Source organism: Stegostoma tigrinum, chromosome 25 (assembly GCF_030684315.1).
Source record: "Stegostoma tigrinum isolate sSteTig4 chromosome 25, sSteTig4.hap1, whole genome shotgun sequence".
Classification (NCBI taxonomy): domain Eukaryota; kingdom Metazoa; phylum Chordata; class Chondrichthyes; order Orectolobiformes; family Stegostomatidae; genus Stegostoma; species Stegostoma tigrinum.
The window spans coordinates 48,341,082-48,357,857 of record NC_081378.1 but is presented as its reverse complement, the minus strand read 5'-3'; the positions used below and the strand labels follow the sequence as shown (position 1 = coordinate 48,357,857).

The 16,776-nt window shown below is 40.2% G+C and overlaps 1 protein-coding gene across 1 annotated transcript in view; it reads left to right on the top strand.

The window, feature by feature from the left end:
- si:ch211-59o9.10 (uncharacterized protein LOC561841 homolog) overlaps positions 1 to 16,328 on the top strand; it is a 32,822-nt gene extending 16,494 nt beyond the window's left edge. Inside the window, exons 5-11 of the mRNA XM_059654705.1 lie at positions 303 to 430; positions 1,536 to 1,589; positions 6,709 to 6,898; positions 7,687 to 7,775; positions 7,975 to 8,096; positions 13,123 to 13,222; positions 14,408 to 16,328. Coding sequence (XP_059510688.1) covers positions 303 to 430; positions 1,536 to 1,589; positions 6,709 to 6,898; positions 7,687 to 7,775; positions 7,975 to 8,096; positions 13,123 to 13,222; positions 14,408 to 14,461 — 737 coding nt within the window. The 3' untranslated portion in view covers positions 14,462 to 16,328. The remainder of the gene's footprint in view (positions 1 to 302; positions 431 to 1,535; positions 1,590 to 6,708; positions 6,899 to 7,686; positions 7,776 to 7,974; positions 8,097 to 13,122; positions 13,223 to 14,407) is intronic.
- The last annotated feature ends 448 nt before the right edge of the window (positions 16,329 to 16,776 follow it).

The following is a 16,776-nucleotide window of genomic DNA, read 5'->3' as shown; positions in this document are numbered from 1 at the left end:
CAGAACTCCATGATTGAACCAGGTTAACAGTCCCAATTATGGAATATGTATTCATGTCTATGGTGTTCACCTGGTACTATAATGATTGCAATACACTACTGCAATTAGAATTGTTATGTCACTTATTGAATGCAAATTAAGTGGTATCACTATACAGCATTTCCCCCCAGTCATTTTGAGATTTCATTTGGCTTGAAGTTATAGTTCACTGCACTTCTAATAACACTGTCCTGGACAAGTTCCTTAAAGCTGAAGGTGTAGTTACTGTTATGTTTCCATCTGTTAATTTAATTGTTTTTAAGTGCCCTCAAGAGATCAATGGAAATGGGAGCCACCGATAATTGTGGTTGATGATGACGATGACTCGACTGATAGGTTTGTTCGTTTTGCACAACTTGAAGAGGATGAAGCATTTGCTAGACAGCTTCAGGTATGTGAATAGCTACTTGGAGTCTGTCATATAGCACAGAAACAGACTCTTCAGTCCAGTTTGTCCACGCTGACCAGGATTCCCAAACTATACTTGTCCTGTTTTGGCCCATATCCTTCTTTAACACTTCTTATTTATGTACCTGTTTAAATGTTGTAACTGTACCTGCATCTACCACTTTCTCTCTGGCAGTTCATTCCACATATAAACCACCCTGTGTGGAAAAAGTTGCCCCACAGGGCATTTCTCTCTCTCTCGTTTTGACCCCCTCCCGCCCCAACCCTAAGGAACAGACTTCTTGCTATTCACTTTACCTGTGCTCCTCATGATTTTATAACCCTCACTGGTCATCTTTCCATGCTCCATTGAAAAACACCCTGGTTTATCCAGCCTAAGATTTCTAGGTTTCTAATTACTTTGCATTTCTGTAGAAATAGATATCAGATCTCCGGTGTTCCAAGAGTATCAGCTCTTCAATTGATGGTTTTGGCAGAATTCTAAATTGCAGAATATAATCCCTAAACCACAGTGAAAGTGAAAAAAATCCATAATTTGGTGCTAAACCCACTGAGTCACCATAACCCAATGGTGTAGAGCAGTTTGCTCTGTGGTATCACTAAAAATATAAATAGCATACGTTCATTGTCACTTTAAAACTTGTGTAGTAATGTTTGAAACAAATTGTCAGATTACAAAATTGTACAAAGCATATAGAAGGATTCAGTTTCTCTTGCCTGTGCAGTTCTTGAGCTGTCTATTTGGTTTGGCTTTGTTCTTGTACTGTAGCAGTGAACTTTTTTTGACCTCTATCTAATCCAGCATTTTCACTGATTTGAAATTGTTCCATTTGCTTCGTAACTAAGCAATTGATGCCCTAAACACAACTTCATTCCTTTGTTCCTTAAAATTAATTCTCCACATCTGTCTGCCTGTGCTCCTGGAGTTATCTGCTTTTTTTTGTTTTTGTTCTAGATATTTTCCAACCAACTTCGACACCAATCTATAGGGCAGGTGGGACATGATTCAGAAATAGGGGCATAACCGCTGTACCACAAGAGCCTTTCTGCTTGTGTTCTGATTTGAGTTAAGTTATCTGTTTTGGCAGGCGCAGTTTGACAGAGAAGCTCAGCAACACTCTGAACATACAAGAACTAACTCGGTGAGTAAAAGACACCTCTTCTCTGTCCTAGGAGAATGTGAAGAATTCATTATTCTGCAGACAGTGTTTTAATTCTGGCCCCTACAGCTATTCTGCTTCAGCTAACCCAGTTTTAATACTGCTGGAAAATGTTGGCAAATCCTATGTCTTGTGCTTATCAGGGCAATTCTTGAATACTAATTCAAGGGGAAAAATCACTTGCACTGCATTAGATGAGTGCTGTTTAGTTGACAAGAGGATTCTAAGTGATGCCATAAGAAATGCACCCATTAATGACAAGTGACAGCCATGCTTTATTTAAACTTTAAACCATGCAGGCTGGCTTTACTCAAGGCACTGCCCTGAGAGATGAATGTGCTATGGCTGTCGCCCATTTTGAATTCAAACTGGTGCCGTGAGTCTTTGGGTAATCATTGGCCCTGAAATTCCACAGTACTTGTAATGCCAGTTCCATAGACTGTGTACTTCCCAAAGACGAGAAGTTTGCATCAAACAGCATTCCCCTTTACCTTGTTTGTTGTCAACAGCCAATGATCTTGAGGTGCAAAACCACCATGATTCCAAATATTGCAAATCACCAACATTAAATATGTTTCTGCAATTAAACAACACTTTGCTGGATAGTCCTGAGTAAGAGATAAATGTGGCATCCTTATGTGTACTGTAAGATCTATGTTAATAGTCTTGTTCTTTGTAGACAGAACAGAGTTAACATTTCATGTCAGTATGACCGTTTAGTTGCTAGATCCATTGAGTTTCTTCAGCATTTTTGGCTTTAGATTTCCAGCATAAGACCACACGAACAGAACTAAACCACTCAGTCCATCAGGTTGCTCTGCCTTTTGATCGTGGCTGATACGTTTCTCAACTCCATTCTCCTATTTTTTACCTGTAATCCTCAATCCCCTTACTATTTAGAATCTACTTGTGTTTTAATGACACAATGATTGGGCCTCCATACCTTTATGCGGCAATTGGTGTTCCTACTCTGTTCCTTCTACCACTTGACAAATCCTCTATCCGTACTAGTACTTTGCCCTCAACGCCATGGGTTCTGTCTTTTAGTAGCTCCCTGTGCAGCACCTTGTCAGAAGCTTTCTGGTTATCCAAACAATTCATGTCCACTGGTTCTCCTTTTGTCTAATTTGCATGTTACCACCTCAATTCTAATGTTCATCAAACGTGACCTCCTGAAACTGTACTTAATCAGCCCTCTTTTACAATACAGTTCCAAGTCTTCTGCAGTCATGTCCATTTTATTAATAATGGATTCTAAAGTCTTACCAACAATAGCTACTAACTTGATGATTATAGGCTACTTTCAGATATCTGCAGACTGCTAATTAAAGGCCAGTACAGAATTTAATGAGAGGCAACATGTTATAACTGCATAATTGAATGCTGATGGGCTGCAGTGTTCTTTGTAGTAACCAATCCACAATGAGGGTTAGGATGCATACAATCTTACCTTTTTTTGTTGTTTTTTTTGGGGGAAAAAAAATCTATTAAAAAAACTTGCGATCATATTCTGACACCCCCCAATATTGCTTTAAGTTATTCAAGACAAGTGTGGAGCTGGATGAACACAGCAGGCCAAGCAGCATCTCAGGAGCACAAAAGCTGACGTTTTGGGCTTAGACCCTTCTTCAGAGAGGGGGATGGGGAGAAGGTTCTGGAATAAATAGGGAGAGGGGGGGAGGTGGAGAAGAGAATATAGGTAGGGAGAAGATAGTTCAGTCCAGGGAAGACGGACAGGCCAAGGAGGCGGGATGAGGTTAGTAGGTAGGAAATGGAGGTGGGAGGAAGGGATAGGTGAGAGGAATAACAGGTTAGGGAGACGGGGACAAGCTGGGCTGGTTTTGGGATGCACTGGGGGGAGGGGACGGGCTGGGCAGAGAAATCAAGCGGATGCTTGGGGACCGCTTTGCAGAACACCTCTCTGTTCACAATAAACAACTGCACCTCCCAGTTGCGAACCATTTTAACTCTTTTCCCCCTCCCCCTCTTTAGATGACATGTCCATCATGGGCCTCCTGCAGTGCCACAATGATGCCACCCAAAGGTTGCAGGAACAGCAACTCATATATTCTGCTTGGGAACCCTGCAGCCCAATGGTATCAACGTGGACTTCACAAGCTTCAAGATCTCCCTTCTTCTCTCACCCCCCCCCCCCCCCCCCCCATCCCAAAACCAGCCCAGTTTGTCCCCGCCTCCTAACCTGTTCTTCCTCTCACCTATCCCTTCCTTCCATCTCAAGCCACACCTCCATTTCCTACCTACTAACCTCATCCCACCTCCTTGACCTATCCGCTCCCCACCTATACTCTCCTCTTCACCTATCTTCTTTTCTCTCCATCTTCGGTCTGCCGCCTCTTCTTTGCCCTCCCACCCACCATCTCCCTAGTTATTCCAGAACCCTCTCCCCATCCCCCTGTCTGAAGGGTCTAGGCCTGAAATGTCAGCTTTTGTGCTCCTGAGATGCTGCTTGGCCTGCTGTGTTCATCCAGCATCTGCAGTTCCCATTATCTCTTGCTTTAAGTTATCCTCTTTTTAAAAGGTTTCCCAGTCCTGTAGCTTGCCACTATTCTTCACCACGTTGCCTGGAGTTTCCTATCTGCTCTTATTGTTGTCCCTGACTTTGACAACCATGGTCCCCCCTCAAACGACAGGGTGAATTCTGTTGTGAGGGTCACTGTCCCCTCGGAGTTCCTCTTTTGCTTTCCACTCTGTAATCAAGCCTGCCTCATTACGTGTAACCAGATCCAGAATTGCCTGTTCCCTAGTAGACTTTATCACATGCTGTTTGTTTTTTGTTTTGGGAGCAATCCTGCCGACATTACATGAATTCCTTTTTTCTCTAAGATCCACTATCAACCCTGATTTTTCCCAGTCCACCTGCATGTTGAAGTCCTCCGTGATTGTTGTAATAATACCTTTTTTAGAAGCCTTTTCCAACTCCTGATTTCATCACCTTCCCCATAACCTGATATAGCTAGGAAGCCAATACACAACTCCCAACCCAGTCCTTGTCTTTTTTTATGGTTCCTCAACTCTACCCACACCAATTCTCTACCTTCTGACTTTCTATATCCCTCTGTGCTACTTATTTGCTCACAAGGCAATCTCACGCTCCTGCTCATCTGTGCTTTTTTTTCTTCTGTTTTTGATAGAATGCGTACCCCTGGATAACTTGTCTCCCCTGCCCTGGTCCTCTTGCAGCCACGTCTGTGATACCCATGACATAATTGCCCATTTCAAACTGTGCTTATGCTTTATTTACTGTGAGCATTTAAGTACAACACACTCTGTCCTGCATTGACTGTCCCCTCATCTACTGCTGTGCCTGAAGTTAGATTCCTGATCTCTCTTTCAATACTGTCTCCATGTAATTAAACCCCCTAGCCACTATTTAAAATTAAAACCTGATCTATAGCCCTAGTTAAGTTTGCCAGGACTCTGGTCACAACATGATTCAGGTGGAACCTTTCCTATCAGAACAGCTGTCCTTCCACATTGGTCCCAATGTCTCATGGTTTGTTTCTCTTACAGCAGTCTTTGAGTCCCACGTTTCCTTGTTTAACCTTGTTGACCCTATGCTAATTTATTGTTGGCTCCATAGTAATCCAGAGATTACTGCTTTTTTAGTTCTACTTTTTAAAATTAATCCCTAGCTGCTTATTCCCTCAGCAGAAACTTTTTTTATATATGAAAAAAACCTATATCATCGTACCTACGTGAATCTTGCCCTTCCACCTCAATTCCTGTCAGGCCAGATGAGAGATCCTGAACCTAGGCACTGAGGCAACACAGCCTTCAGGACTCTCTCTATTCTGGCCACAGTAGAGTATCTAATCCCCTCTGTGCTTTCCCTGATTACAGCTACATTTCTCTTTTCTGCATGCTTTCCCCACCCTCACCCCAAATGACTCCCTGTGGTATGATGCTGTGGTCAATTTGCTTATTCCTCCCTACAGTTCCTGCTCTCATCCAAGGGGACAAGAATCTTAGACAAGTTTAAGGGCCAAGGGCCCTTTAGCAGTACTTCCTGGGATCTCTCTATCAACTATCAAAAATACTGAAACAGATGACTGTGTGGTTTTTTTAGAAATTAAGAACTTCTGTCGGTGTGAAAGGGCTATTGAGCAACAGACATTTCAGATTGTCAGAAATAAACTTTCTATGGTGGCACGGTGGCTTAGTGATTTGGACAGCCTCCTCAGCACCAGGGACCTGGGTTCAGCTCCACCCTTAGGTGACTGTCTGCCTGTGTGGATTTCCACCAGGTGGCCCAGTTTTCTCTCAGTCCAAAGATGTGTAAGTTAGGTGGATTGGCCATGCTAAATTACCCATAGTTATTCAGGGATGTGTAGGTTAGGTGTGTTAGCCATGTGACATGCATGGTTGTGGGGATGGGTCTGGGTGGAATGCTGTTCAGAGGGTGGGTGTGGACTTGTTAACCTGCTTCCACATTGTAGGGATTCTAGGTACTCTGACCCTCATTATGGATATTTACTACAGATGTAGTCACTACAAATTACAATGGGCCCATCAGTGCTCAGTTATGCAGTTACAACACATTGCCTGACCCAGGGTATCTCTTACTTAATTAATATTTAAATTTTATTTAAGTTTCAGACTGGCCTTTTAATTAGTCTGCAAATATTTCTCCTGTTTACTTTTTAATCTGAAAGTGGCCTGTAACCATCAAATTAGTAGCTATCATTGGTCAATGACTTATGTCACTTTTTGCTGGGCCCTGATCCTAGGCTTCAATTTATCCTGTTTTGAGCAGAATCTTTGAAACTGAGCCAAAAAAGCATGCAAAACACTATTTTCCCTCTGAACTGAATTCCCACTCTGTCTCCAAACTCTCTACTTAGACAATCTCTCACTCGGGTGATCTCTTCCTGACTGTGTGAAAAGTTCACTGATCTACAGACTTCTAAGTTACTATTTGTATAACCACACTTTCTGGCCAGTTAGCTTTCCTGCCTACATCTGAGGTGAATATCACCCAGCACTGAGCAAATGGCATCTTTTGTCTATACGTCTGGAAGGTTCAGTAAAGAAATGGTCTTTTCACTTTAAAAGTGCAGTAACAAAAGTTATTCTTTTACAGACAATGGAAAATTCCCATGAATTTTGTGGATTGCCTGGGTGTTCAGAATATGCGGGTTTATTAGCTTCCTCAGACATTGGATATTGTGGGAAGCCTGGATGTACTGAGTTTCAGTACCAAAGTGGAATGTTGAGTCCTGAGAGAATTGACCCTGTTCTTGATCTTCAAAGATTTTTCAATGAGACAAGTGGTAAGTGTGTACTTGATGGATATCAATATGCTTACGTGACAGAAAATCCTGGATCTTATCCATGGCTTGATTTACACTTTTTTTTAATAAAAGCAATATATGCTGACACCTGTAACTGCGGACAAGGGCTCGTGTGCCTATTTGGGAGCACTAATGCGTACTATTCTGAACTCAATTTTTCATGCATGAAATGCTACATAATGATGTATGAACATTTGCAGTGGGGTCCAATCCAGGGAGAGGTACATCCCTGAGGGAAGAGGGCTCACATACTGGGCTGGGGCTGGTAGCTCTGGTGTGGGGGTTGGGGGGGGGGGAAGAAGAGTGTGGAAGGGTGAGGTAATATGAGGAGAAGCTTGGAAGTCCTCTGATTCTTTCCCTGTTTAGTTCCCCCTTGCACCATATAGTCCAAAAGCATTTGTGGAATTCTCCTCCTCCTTTTTAAATTTTCAACTAGTTGTTCCCAGTGCTACCCTGGCCTAGTCCTGACTTATGTTAATGTTGTGTTTCTCCTCCTGCCCCCACCTCACCCATTCATAATCTTTTTTTAAAAAAAAAATTCAGTTGTCCTCAAACTTGTTGCAAATTCCTCTGCCTCTGTGTATTGTTGCACACGTTTTCACACCGTTAGTCACATTGCAGTTTGACTAGTGTGTTCTGCCCAGACCTCCTTCTAGCTGAGGCTTTTGACACAACCAAAGTGACTTGAAAGCAAAATATTTTTGATTATTTTAAAAACTGCATTATTCCCAAATAACAAAATCTATTTTTTTATCCCCAATGTTTAGGTAGAAGCAGGAGACCCAGAAGACATAACCGGCATCAGCATACTTCTGTGTATTTAGATGAAAGTATAAATGATGGTAATGACTATGAGGTGAGTAGATGCATTTCTTTTGTTTTCACTGCATTTTCAGTGTGAAATATTGGAGGCTAGCAATACCAGCATCAAGAAGCCTTTTTAATACTGAACACCCATAAGACTGCATCCAACATGTTTGACAAACTATAAATCTGTCTAGTTTTCAGCAGCTGTCTTTACATTTAAAAAGTACAATAATGTTTTTTAAACCCAGGAACTCTTGGCTTATGAAGAAAGGCAGGGTTCAGCTGTTGCACAGAGAAAACTCAGTAGTGCTGAGATTAACTGTTTGCCAGTCAAGTTATTTGATCCAGCACATGCTGCTGAAAAGACACAGTAAGTAAAAATTTGTTCTTGCTTTTGGCTTGTACTAGCATTTAGCTTTTAATTTTAAGCTTTTCCGATTCTAAGTTGGAAAAAGTGGGGGGGGGGGGGGGGGGAAGAAAACTGCCTGCCTGATCCATTCATGGATGTAGCTGGTGTTAGGCCAATGTTTATTGGTCATCACTGACTCACCTTGAAGTTGTGGTAGGTTCTGCTTTGTACCCCGGCAGTTTTCAAGATGTAGATAGAATCCCTTTCCAAACCACCAGTGGGTGTGAGATTTTGATCCAGCAACAGTGCAGAAATAATTATATGGTTCCGATTTCAGACATTTCTTGGAGGGGTAACTTGCAGATTGCGTTCACATACGTGTTCATCTTTGTGGTGGAGGACACAGGTTTGTTCGATGCTGTTGAGGAGCCTGGGTGAATTACTGCAGTGACTTGTAGACTGCACAATGAGAGTCAGTGGATGGGGTGCTAATCAAATGGACTGCTTTCATCCTGGATGATGTTGAACTGAGTGTTAGAACAGTATCTGTTCAAGAAAGTAGGAGAACATTCCATCACACTCTCTTGATTTGCACCTTTTGTTGATGGACTAGTATTTGGTGAGACAAGTGAACTATTTATTCAGAAATTCTGACCTGTTGTCAATGGTCATCCTCCACATGACATTGGTGGGTGATCGTTATTGGAATGTACACGACTGTCATGGAGTGGTATTTGTTCTTGGATACAGAAGTTCATTAAAGACCCTAAGGCAGCATTTTCCAAACCTACAATGACTCTTATCTCTAGAAGGACAAGGGCAGCAGATGGGAACATCAGCTCCAAACCGTTCATTGTCCTGACTTGGGAAAATATCACCACTTCATTGTCATTAAGTCAAAATCCTGGAAATCTTTCCCTAATGGCATTGTGGTTCAACCTACAGCCTGTGAACTGTAGCAGCCCAAAAATGCGACTTACCACCACCTCTGGTAACTAGGGTCAGGCCCTGCCAACAATGGCCATGCCCCATGAGTGAATTTTTGAAAAAAATCACTGCCTGCCACTTCTTGGAATGGTTGGCTGTTACTTGCTGCTCAGCAGAAAGCTATCTACTCAATTACCATTTGACATTCGTTTCACTCAGATTCCTTGATGTCATACTTTGTCAAATGCTATTTTAAGTACTCAGGGCAGTCACACTCCTGTCAGTTCTGAGATTCTGCTCTTTTTGCCCATGCTTACAACATAATGGCATCAGTGGCCAAGTAGCACTAACACAAGTGAAACAACTGAGTGTTAGCGAGCAGGTTCAAACTGAGCAAGTGTAGTTGATATTGTCCATGACTCTTTTCCACAGTTTGGGTGGTAATTGGCCAGGGTTCTGCATTGGCATATACCCATCAGAGTTGTAGTTAAACTGGAACAGCTTGACTTGAGTGTGGCTAGTTCTGGAGCTCAAGACTTCAGTACTTTTGCCAGAATGTCATCAGGGCCCATAGGCTTCAGTTTTTGGGTACATGCTCAGTAGCATTGGCAGATGACTGGCACCAATGAGGTTGGGGAACTCAGGAAGTGGCATGCTCTTGGCACTTCTGGCTGAAGAATGGATGCATTTGTTTTTAGTGTTCTGCCTGATGTGCTTAGCGCTGCATTGTTGAGGATAGGAATATCTGCTTCCTGCTATCTAATTGTCCATTCCTATCTATGTCTGCACATGGCAGGGCTAGGGAGCTGAGGTCAGATCATTTGTCTATGGGATACATTGGCCCTGTCTAGCATATGCTGCCTCTATTTGAGCATGCAGGTACTATAACAACAGGAATAGGCTTTTATTCCTTTTTTGAGCCTGTCCACCAATTATCAAGATTGTGGCTGATCCAATCTTTCTCACTGCCCTTTCCCTGTAACCCTTCATTCTCCTGATCAAGAACCTATCTAGCTCAGTCTTAAATATGCACAAGGACTCAGCCTCAACAGCCCTCAGCAGTGAAGAGTTCCAAAGAAATTCCTCTTCATGATGCTATCTCTGTCTTAAATTGGTACCCCTTCATTCTCCGTGGCGTCTGGTCCGAGACTGTTTCTCCTGATGGGACATCCTCTCAGTATTTACTCTGTCAAGTCCCTTAAGAATTCTATGTTTCAATGAGCTCATCGTATTCTTCTGAACTCCTTGGAGTAAAATCCTGACCTCTTTAAGCTTTGCTCATAAGACTAGGGAATCATCCAAGTGAACTTTCTCTGAACTGCCTCCAATGAAATGATATCTTCCCTTTTAAAGGGGGCAGAACTGCTTAGTGTTCCAGATGTGGTCTCACCAGCACTTTGCACAATTGCAAAAAGACTTCACCCAGCAGAGGATTTCTCTTGCCACGTTTTACTTGATGAATCCAGAACCTTGAATTCCTACTGCAATGTTGACGACTCCAATGGCAGCTCCCTCCTGACTGGGTGCCTGCCACTCCGTCATCCCCTCTCATGTCTGTACGTATGTACCAACAGGACAAATCCATAGCAAGGACGGAGGGAGTGGCATTTGGGAATTTGTGAAGTATGAATCTGAGTAAAACCAGCCAAGCAACAGCCTTACATGGTTCAGTGGGACAATTCTGCCAATGTTTGCACAAGTCCCAGATATTAAGGAAGACTGCATGATCAAGGCTGGATTTACTATTGTTTCCATGCCTTGGCTGATGTCAGGTGATCTATCTGACATTCTTTTCAGTGGACTTATTGTAGCGGTTCAATACAGACTTACTAAGCTATTTCAGAGGGTGGTTAAGAGAACAACAGTCTCATTTTACATGGGACAGCAATAGTTTCATGTTTGCCACTGGATTGGCTGATAATTTCAAGGTTTTTAGTGACTCATTTCAAATTCCAGCATCTGAATGCTATGGGAATTAGCATGGGTCTTTAGATTACTGATCCAGTTTGGATAGCATGCATTGCTGAAGACTTATCCCTGAAATGAATGATGTTGACTCAGTTGAGATTCAATGAAAACCAGTTTCTGATGCAGGAACATCCTTTTTAATGTTTTTATCATCAGTCGAGCTTGTATATCTTGTTAACTTGATTTAAATTGGCTTTATTTTCTCATCAGGTGGAAGGTTTGACCCCTGATTAAATACATTGAGTATTGAAGATGGGAGCAAAAGCCATTGGTTCCCTCAACCTTTTTGCTTCCAGCTCTTCAAATGGAGCTGAACATTTGCTTTCGTACACCTTGCTTTTCAAACGCTCAATTTTTAAATTGTTACCTATATTGGATCCTTAACAATGCAGTATTCTGCTTTCTGATATTCTTGCAGTGGATGATAAGGGAACACTTGTGTGGTAATCTGGTGTGTCTCCTTGTTACTAATTCGACCAAATGGTGGAAATGTTCTCTCCTAACTTTCCTGGCAGTAACCCATCCACCTGACTATATATTTGGTTTTTCTCCCTTCCTACAGCATCTGTCCATCACAGTCCCTGCCTTCTGTTAATTCCCCATTACCTCTAACTGCTGCTCCAACTGATCCATGTGATCCGATCGGAGTCACAGCCACACTTCCTGCAGACATAATTATCAGTAATATGGAAACTCTCCCTAATCTCCACATCTGACAGGAAGAGCAGCTCACTTGACTAAAGGCCATCTTTGCATCTTAACAATCTACAGATCCAGAAAATAGCAGTCTTACTGTTCTCTTTTTCAAAAAAAACCACTGCTCCAGGCTAATTTAGTACCTATGTTTTATAGTTTTGAGTTTAATCAAGATAGATTATAATAAAACATATAATCAAAGAACCCACTCCACTCAGCTTTACAAAATAAACAGTAAAATTGCACTTTTAAAAAGCCACTTTCCTGCTCCCCTGCTGTGAGCTCTTCTCATGCAGATTTCTCAAAGGTCAGCTGTGAATTTCACTTAATTTTTCTTGGACGAACTCCGATGTCATGAGATACTTGAAATCAAAGAGCGGAGGCAATAGCTGTAAAGACTTGCTGCTGGGTTGGACAGCAGTGTAGGTTTTTTTCTCCATTGGAATCCTTTACCTGATTTCAGCTCTTGTGGATCCTTAATTATTTTCAAGACTAAGTTAAAACTGTGATCTACAAGTCATGTTTTGTTTATTAAATTGTGATTAGTTCTTATTAATTATCACACTTATTTTCCATTTGTATACCTGAATATACTGATAATGATATGCATAATAGCATGGGTCTTTAATCCATCAGTATTGACACCCTTAGTTCATTCCATTTTCATCTTTAATTTTGCTGTTTTGTTTTTTGATTATTTATTTTTTGTATCTTTTTCTGCTTTGCTTGTGGCAGGACTTTTTTTCTTTCCTGTGTAGCATTAAACACCCATTATTTATTTCTTTGTGTTAATCAAGTACCAATCTTTGTGCCTTCACGTTTCTGGTGAAATGTATTTAATCTCTTAATATTTAAATATCTGCTACTTTATTCTCCCTGGCAATGCTCTTTGGTCAAAATATTGTCCTTTTAATTGAGCAGACAAACTTGAGCCTTTATTACCCTGTCATGTCTCCAAGTTAACTTAAGGATGTCAAAGGTATGGTTGGCAACCAAATGTTTGAGACTTATCCAGAGACTTGAACATAATCTAGGCTAATGTTTGTTTTCAGAAAACTGTGTAGCCAAATAGCATCTGCCTCTTTAGAGCTGTTTACAATCCAATCCAGCCATGTGAAATAGATTTAGAAAAGCACAAGAGTTCCTTGCTCTTGATGACATTTGACTGTCAATCGATCTCCCCTAATATAGATAATTATCTTATACTATTTGTGGCATCCTGCTTAGTGCAAACAGTGATTAGTTTAGTCCCAACTCCCCGAATTTACATTGGAGACTTCTCTTGAACTAGCAATGCGATGTTCAGCATTTCTGCATTATCCCAAAGTTTTATTCAGTGTAATTAATTTGTGTGGTTTTGGTAGTTTGATTTGTTTGCTTTCATAAATGACATAAGTGCAATTTTTCTGAGTTGAGATGTGCATTAGTAAAACATTCCTCACGTTAATCTCATCAGGTGTCATATCTGCTTCAATGACTACATGCCTCAAGAGAAGTTGAGGATCTTGCCATGTCTTCATGATTATCACAGAAAATGTATTGACCGCTGGTTAAAGGTATTTAGCAAAAGAAATGCTCTGGCATTGGTGGCTGGGTAGAGGCTGGGTCCATTTGAGGTTAAACAGTATAGACAGCAGAAAATATAAACACTGCAGAGTCAAGATTTTAATTGCAAGGTACTGCATGTGTAAAGCACTTTCTTGAATTAGTGGTTGCTGAGGATATAAAGTCACTAATTAGCTACTGTCAGATGAAAACTTGCTTTTTCTGAACCTAAAATCAATTGGGTGAAAGAGTTAACATCCTTTTTAAACTTAAAATCTGAAATTTATGTAGAAACCAATTAAAATGTAAGTGTGTATTTTAAGGACTTGTTTGAACCTAGTAAATGTAAACTTTTGAGATTCAGCAGCTAGTTTTGATTCCATTGCAATTGTGATGGTCCTGAAGAAGGCAATTTGGCCCATGTCTCCACAGGTCTTGAGGCTGTAACCCTGTATATAACTTCTAATCAAATGATCATCTAAATGCTTTAAGTATACTGCCATGCAGGTATTTACACAGTACTCAAGCTGAGGTCAAACCAGTGTCTGAGTCTCACTGTAAACCCGTTTTTATTTAATAAAGCCCAGATTAATGCTTTATGAACTGCTTACTTCATTTGTCCTGCCACTTTTAATGACTGGCGCACACATCCTAGTTGCTCCAACATACACTCTTGTCTGTTCATGTTTCTAACAAAATATTTCTTAAAGTTAAACATGATTTTCCGTTACAAAATCCATGCTGTTCCTGTATAATTGATATTTGTAATTATCCATGTGACTATACTTCTATTCCAAATAATTGTTTCTAGAAGTACATCATCAACCACTGGAATTTAAACTGGTGCCTTTTATTGGGCTTATCCTTGCACCCCCTTTTTTTGTACAAAGATGTAATGTTTGCAATTCAGCTCTCCAGCACCACCTTAGACGCTAAGGAAGACTGACATTATAGCCAGTCGCACTTGGTACGCTTACATTTTTTGAACTGGATTCTTTGTAAGTGGAATTCCTATACTTGACCCCCATTTGATCAATTTCCACTTTAAAACTGTCCTTTAAAGAACTCTTGTTACAGAAGCAATTTAACGTGCAAGATGCACTAAGATGGGCTTTAAAATCTGTTCAGTTTGGTGATAGTAATAGTTGGTAGTGTTACAAGATTTAATTCAAAGCTCAATGGTTTCTATCCTGCAGGGAAACTCGAGTTGCCCTATCTGCAGAGTCGATGTGAATTTGGATCAGTCTTGACAACCATAAGAAGTACCAGAGTCATGAGTTAGTGCAATAAACTATTTTTTTGACGACTTGAATACTGTTTTTTTAAGATGCATTCAATTGTGCATACATGAAACTTTGTTAACAGGGTTTTATTTCTATAAAATGATTAAGAATTTCAACAGATAACAACTTAATGTATATTGTTTAATATCCCTTTTTTGAGAACTGATCTCTGAATCCTTTTTAAACAAAAGACCAAAATAAAGCTTAAAATTCAGAATAACATTCCATACTTACACTTGCTGCACAAAAATAGATGTTTTTTTTGAATATTAGACAATTCAAACTTTAACGTGCTATGGGTGTTGCAACTTATCTTCCAGATTATTGCATTAGCATCACTAAGATCAGTTTAGTACAGTTTTGCATAGGGTTAGATAAATCTTACTGGTAAGAAAGACCACTATGTTCCTCATGGAAACTAAGATTGCTGGCGTTTAACATGCCTTACACATTGTCTGCTCCTAACAATAGGAAACTTAAAAGTTGCAGTAAGATTTAACTTTGTGCCTGTTTTTTAAAAAGTCACTTGTCTTGATTACAATACAGTACATATTGGAGCTCCCATTGCTGGCAAGGTTAAGATAGAATGGACAGATTTGCAGGTTTCTTTTGAGGACAAAGGTATTCAATGGAACCTAAACAATCCTTGGAGCAAAGTGTCTGGAATCGCCCTGGCCTGGTTTTGTACACCCTTTGTTGCTGATCAGTTGAGTCAAGTAAATGCTCAAGAGTCTGACTTAACATTCAGCACTGAAGGTGAGGTCTCAGGTTATGTTATGCTGTTTAAAGTCAGTTCCCTCAAACTAAACAGCTTATCTATTTTACATTTTTTCTGCAAATTGATTATTTAAGATAAAATTTGTACTTACAGATGTCATGACTTGAATGTTTGTTTTTTTTTGCAGTTTGAAGTCTCACAGCATTTTAAAAAAAAAGACACCTTCGTAAATTGGCAAATAAGACAAATGATTTTACTGCTGTTTAGTTTTGGTTTAAAACTTGTGTACAGTATCTTTAACTTGGAAGCTTTCAACAATTTTTGCACTGACCAGTTCTTAGCATGGTGCTTAACAGCCTGTGAATCTTAAAACTGACATTCAGCAGTGTTGAAAAGGGTGCACTTAAGAGTACTAAACTCGGCTTGTTGAATGAATAACTATCTGCGTGAATGGTAGGCTACATATAGATTGGCCATCCACACGTTATTTACAAATCCAAAATTGAAAATAGAATTTTATTTATACTTGGTCCTTTATGTATCAAGGATCAGTCATTTTTATCAAGCATTATTGAATAGCTTGATGTATATGTGTGGTAATGTCACTTTTTGTTTGAATCTGTTGTCTCAATATCAATGTTTGAACATAAATGTACTGAATTTAGTTTTAATTTGTAATTAAAGTGTCAATACATTAGTTCTGCTTTTTTTTTTAAAAAATGGCCAATGATACCAGCAGAGCAAAAGAGGAACTTATCAGAATTACTACAGGTGAAATCTAATGGGAACAAAGGCTCTCACATCTCCAGTACCTGATGGCTAGCCAGCTGCAGGATGCAGGCTGTGGCAGAGAAAGTCAGACTGTCTACACTTTGGCAGTAGGAGGAGAAAAGCAGAATATTACTTGCGTGGAAACAGCAGAATTCTGCTGTACAAAAGGAACTAGGGGTCTTTGTACACCCCCACACAATTAGCATGCACATACATCCAGTAATTAGGTGAATGAAATGTTGATCTTCACTGCAAACGCAATGATTTAAATAAAATTCAGACATTAGTGAGACTGTGTACCTACGCTGCAGTTTTTTTTTGGTTATTAGGAGGAACCTTTAGGAAGTTAGGATGAAGATGTTGGTTTACAAAAAGCTTTATTGAAACCTGTGGGATTCTGTGGATACTTTAACAGGTTAGATGCTGAAGATGTTTTCCCCCTTTATGGGGAAATCTAGAACTGGGTCACCAGTTCAGACTACTGGGTCTTCATTTCAAGATGGAGATGCAACATTGATTTTCCTGTCTGCATCCCAAGCAGGCACAGCAGCGTCCACCATTCACTAAGGTCATAACTGAAACCTCCATTTCATTCTGTTTGCCTATTAAACATAGTGATACTGAGAATTTGCTTCTTTTAATGCTTAATACATGGAAACATCAATCATTTATAAGAGATGTGCATAATTTTTACCAAGTATTAAGTGGCTTGGAGAAATTGAATGAACTATAGCCAGATTTGCAGATGAGAAGTTGGTGGAAAAACAGTTTGTAAGAGTTACAAACAACTTAT